General features: G+C 34.8%; 1 protein-coding gene across 1 annotated transcript; it reads left to right on the forward strand.

Moving 5' to 3' along the window:
• The first annotated feature begins 1,542 nt into the window (after positions 1-1,542).
• LOC110890444 (sm-like protein LSM3B) lies at positions 1,543-3,950 on the forward strand. The gene is made up of 3 exons (XM_022138054.2): positions 1,543-1,763; positions 3,108-3,203; positions 3,659-3,950. The coding sequence occupies exons 1-3, from the start codon at positions 1,647-1,649 to the stop codon at positions 3,737-3,739; spliced, it is 294 nt and encodes a 97-aa protein (XP_021993746.1). The 5' UTR covers positions 1,543-1,646; the 3' UTR covers positions 3,740-3,950.
• Positions 3,951-5,062: the final 1,112 nt, after the last annotated feature.

Raw genomic sequence — 5,062 nt, forward strand, 5'->3', positions numbered from 1 at the left:
GACGTTCTTGCGGATTAATAGTTTAAGTTTACGTATTTCCTTTTATTAAGTTTAACGCTCGTATTTCATTTCTTTATGTAAAACCAGTTTGTTCAACATTGAATGATGTTATATTTTCCTTTGTTATGTTTCAAACAATATTTTTTTTTCAGCAAATTGGTATAAAAACTGCATTATGCAGTAAAAAACAGTAATAAATATAAAAAAAACAGTAAACATAACAACATTTCTGCAGCTTTAACCGGGGTTTTTTTGACCGTTTTTTCTGGGGTTTTTTCGGTTTTTGGAACCGGTTAATCCCAAACCGATTTGAAACCGATTATGACCGGTTATAGTTTTCCATCATAGAAACCGGTTAAAAACCGGAACCGGTTATAAAAGAAAACCGGTTTTACTCCACTTGAAAAATATCCGGTTCGGTTATTAACCAGGGCGGTTTAAAAAAAACGAGTTGTACATCTCTACGTGGGACTTGTTATAGTTTTCCATCATAGAAACCGGTTAAAAACCGGAACCGGCTATAAAAGAAAACCGGTTTTACTCCACTTGAAAAATATCCAGTTCGGTTATTAACCGGACCGGTTATTAACCGGGGCGGTTTTAAAAAAACGATTTGTACATCTCTACGTGGGACTTGTTTTCCCCGGTGACGACAAAAAGGAAGTAAGGTGAAAACCATTTGGGTGTTTCCTTCTCATTCGTGTTCAAGCAGACACATAACCCGGAGATCCGAGATTCCGCCTGCAAGTACATGTAAACTTTTGCTTCTTTGATTACGCAAAAAGGTAAGTAAAATCTTTTAACTTTATTTTCTTTAGAATAAGGTTCCGTTTGAAATCGTTTCAAACAAACAAATCCGATTTCGTGGTTAACAATCTCCTAGCGAGATTATTCGTTGAACCAACACTACCACCCCAGGATTCACCAGGGCCGGCCCAAGGGCTATTATACTCAAGCAACAGCTTTGGGCCTCCACTTGAATAGGGCCTCTAATACAATATAGGAATATTTTCTATATATATATATAAATAAATGCCTAGATAACAAAGTTGCCTATTTGTCCAGCGGTAAATTAACATGTGAGCTAAGGGGATGGTCGAGGGTTCGAGACTTGGTGAAGGACTTTCTCATTTTTACCTTTTTACAAGTCTACAAAATTCCTTGATACTCCCGATTTATTTAGGTACTTACTGTTTCTTTTCTTATTTTTTTTTTTTCATGATCAAAATCAAATACACTCTATCTTTGATTTTATCAAGTAGGAATCTTAATATTTTTTGTTTATCAAATACTTTGTTAAATGCACATGTTCTATATCTAAATGGGTTACAAAAACTTGAAATTATTAATTTATAGTATAATCTTTAGAGAGCTTATAAGGCCTTAAGTTTTTATTTTGCTTTGAGCCTTCTAAACGTTTAAGCCGGTACACATCAGTTAAAAATTATACGAAAGTTATACGACGTGTATAGCCAGCCCTATACGACATGAGTTAAACCCTACATGCGTATCACATACTACCGGTGTCCAAAGGGGTCCAATTACCATCACCACCCACCCATATAAAAGGGGTGTAAATTTAGGTTTTCATCATCATTTGTTGTCCCCAAAAGAAGAAGAAGAAGAAGAAGAAGAAGAAATCGGGAATGGCGAGCGAAGAGGAGAGCGCAGTGAAGGAGCCTCTGGATCTGATAAGGCTGAGTCTTGACGAGCGTATCTACGTTAAGCTTCGTTCTGATCGTGAGCTACGCGGCAAGCTCCATGTATCTATACTCTCTTTTTTTATCTTTTAATTTCCCTTGTTAAGCCCTAATTTTTCAGCTATGTGAAAATCTGATAATTGCTTGTATTGTTGTTATCTTTGCATATGGTTACATTGAATTGATTGTGAACTGAGTAACCCGAATACTCGACCTTGACTGCTTAAGCTTATTCGGTTAACCAAAATGTCAAACAATTTTTGCTTTAAAGAATTGTATTTGGTTCTTGCCTGACCTGACCCAACCCGAAAAGACCAATGCTCACCCACCCTGTGTTCAGTTATGGTTTTTTATTTTCTAGAAAAATTGGGTTCTGGTCCGGTCCGGCATCAACCCAAGGCACACCCCATGTTTGACACATATACTTGTCTCGGACATACCATAGTTGTTAAAAGCCATCGCCTCTTGCGCCTAGGCCCATTTTTTAGACGAGGCGAGCAAATTGCGCTTTAAGTCGAGGTGATTGCGCTTTTATTCTCCAGGTGATGTTTCAGGCGCAGATTCATAGATTCCGGAGACTTTCCGGCCAAGTTCTCTAAATTCTGGAAAAATTCCAGCCAAATTTCTACTTTTATCTAAGATAAACTACTTTTCTACACTAATACACTAATATTTTAGAACTTTGTCTTTTGGTACTAAATACATGATATTAATTAAATGTTATATAATAGCTTCTGTTTGTTTTATTTGAAGAATAGTATTATTTTTGTAATACATAATATATATTAATTTTTTTTTTCATTGTGCGCTTTTTTTCTCTCAGGCCCTCTCGCTTTTTTTGCACTTTGCACCTAGGCCCCAAGTGAGACCTATGTGCCTTGAGTGCGTCTAGCGCCTTTAATAACTATGGGACATACCCCAAAAATTGAGATGATAAATTGATACGTAAATGGTAAAATCAAGTTGGTAACAATTCGAAATATAGCTATAGGTACACGGCTAAGTCTCATTAAGTGTGCTAATAACGAATATCAGGAAACAAAGAGTCCAAGGATTCTAAACATATTGCATGTATAACAATATCAATAATTCTATTCGGGGCATATAATGGTAATTCCTGGAATTTGGGCGATCGGTGAAGGTCACGAATATGAGTGAGTACGAGTGATCAAGAAATTAGAATCGAAGAATATGATAACAATGAGAAATATTCATGCTACTCAAATAGAAGAATTTAGAATCCATACCTTAATAGTTGATAGCAATAATTGTAATATGTCTTGAGCTTAAAAAAACCTCATGAAAATTTTTTATTTTTACATCATATTGCTGTAGATTTGTTTAAAATCATAGAGTTTTAGTGGTTTGGGGTTACTTACTTAATCTATCCTTTGACTGAACTTTCAGGCCTATGATCAGCATTTGAACATGATTCTTGGGGATGTTGAAGAGATTGTAACAACCGTTGAGATTGATGATGAAACATATGAAGAGATTGTCAGGGTATGTTGTAATTCTGATTTCCCTTGTGAATGTGCTATGTCCTATCTGTGTACTTGAACATCTGTCTAGGGTCGTTCAAAAAGCTCGCAGCTTGTGGCTCGCTCGAATTTGGCTGGTTTGTAAACGAGCTGAGCCCGAGCCAAGGTAAGCTTGGCTCGTTGGCTTGCTCGTTAGCATGTATAAATTATAAATTCTTCTGTTTATTTGTTCTGCATTGTGTGTTAAAATTATATTTTTTTTTTTTTTTTTATGTATCAATATTGTAAAAATATAAAATTAATTTTTTTTCTTAACTAAGCGAGCTGGCTGGAGCTTTTTACGAGTTGAGCCGGCCCAATCTGGATCGACTCGACTCGTTTACACCCTACATCTGTCATGCATAGTGATTGTTCATGCTAAAGTTTTGTTGGTTTCTTTCTTAATTGAAAATCTTTGTTGGGTTGTTTCGATTGTAGAGCACAAGGCGAACTGTTCCATTCCTTTTCGTTAGAGGAGATGGTGTCATTTTGGTTTCTCCTCCACTAAGAACTGCGTGAGGCAATTTCTAAACTGTTATTGTCATCGTTGTTTCCAAGTCGTATCACGTATAAATGCTTTGTGATATGCATCTCTAGATTTGTTTCGTTGCATGTTTTCGACAATTGAGAAGTTTCATGTTGTAGGAGTCTTGTAATTGATGGTTGTTTTTGTTCATGGAAAGGAAAAAACTATAAAAATTTCTTATAACAGACGTTTTTTTCATGTTCATACTTGTGTGGTTGCTTTGGTTGAATTGTGTGTTTATAATGAACTCTCCGCACCTGTGGTGTACTTTTAGATTTTCTTTTAATGTTGCAATTTCTGAAACAGTTTTGAAATAATGTTTTTACTTTGTGCCTATGTTTCAAAATCCCTCAAGTCTTGCAACTTTATCAAAACTATAGAGTCCAGATAGACAAGATCTAATGGTATAGTATAAGTAAGCTACAAACATAGTAAGTGCTGAAAAGGTGTCACAGTAAAGGTAAGGTCCTGGAATGAAGGAAGAATGAAACATGCAAAGTGCATCACAAGTCTATATCAACATGTCCCCAAGATAAAGCAAGTTAAATATCTACCCTCCCTCTAAAAATCCATAACTTTAATCCTATGCCTCCATAAAGTTCCATAATCGATCATGTCTTTAGAGAGATGTAAGTCTATCAAATCATGTCCAACGCTCTCAACCCAAGTCAGTTTCGGTCTGCCTCTACCCCCCACCCCCTCTATAGTGAGAGGTTCCATTGGTCTAACTCGCTACGTCATCTATCTTTTTCTCACATGCCCAAACTATCTAAATTTTCATGTTCTTATCTTATCTATGTACTAGTCACCCCAAATCTATCTAAAAAACTCATCTCATCTTCTAGTCTTTTATTTAAGCACCTCAATATCCTAGAATCATAGAAAGGTTTTTTTTTTCTTTTTTTTTTAAATATTTGTTTTTTCTATTTTTTAACAGATAACTTGGCTTTTGTCATAATAACCTAAATGTATGGTCCTCTTGTTATAGATATAACCTATTTACTCCAATTAAGTGTGTTTTTTACTCATGATATTTAAGCATCCTCTATACTAATAAATGTAACTTAATTTTACATAATATATTGGAAATTTAAAAAAATTGAAGAAATTCTGATTAAATTACATAAGTTATCGCTGAAAAAAATAAATTATATGCTAAATAATGGTTGAAAATGAAAGACAAAAAATCGAAACTCGTAATAAGCAACATTTTTTAAATCGTTTTTAAAAATATATTTAAAAAAAGGAAAAAAAACCTCACTGGTCTCTATGTAAAGAATGATCCTACTATCAACCCATGTATATATACTGTGCTG

The sequence above is a fragment of the Helianthus annuus genome, chromosome 11 (assembly GCF_002127325.2).
Source record: "Helianthus annuus cultivar XRQ/B chromosome 11, HanXRQr2.0-SUNRISE, whole genome shotgun sequence".
Lineage (NCBI taxonomy): Eukaryota > Viridiplantae > Streptophyta > Magnoliopsida > Asterales > Asteraceae > Helianthus > Helianthus annuus.

Bases quoted from the DNA above. Each gene is read 5' to 3' on its own strand.
- LOC110890444 (XM_022138054.2), top strand. From the start codon at position 1,647: ATGGCGAGCGAAGAGGAGAGCGCAGTGAAGGAGCCTCTGGATCTGATA. The intron at 1,764-3,107 runs GTATCTATACTC...CTGAACTTTCAG, and splicing joins AGCTACGCGGCAAGCTCCAT to GCCTATGATCAGCATTTGAA. The intron at 3,204-3,658 runs GTATGTTGTAAT...TTTCGATTGTAG, and splicing joins CATATGAAGAGATTGTCAGG to AGCACAAGGCGAACTGTTCC.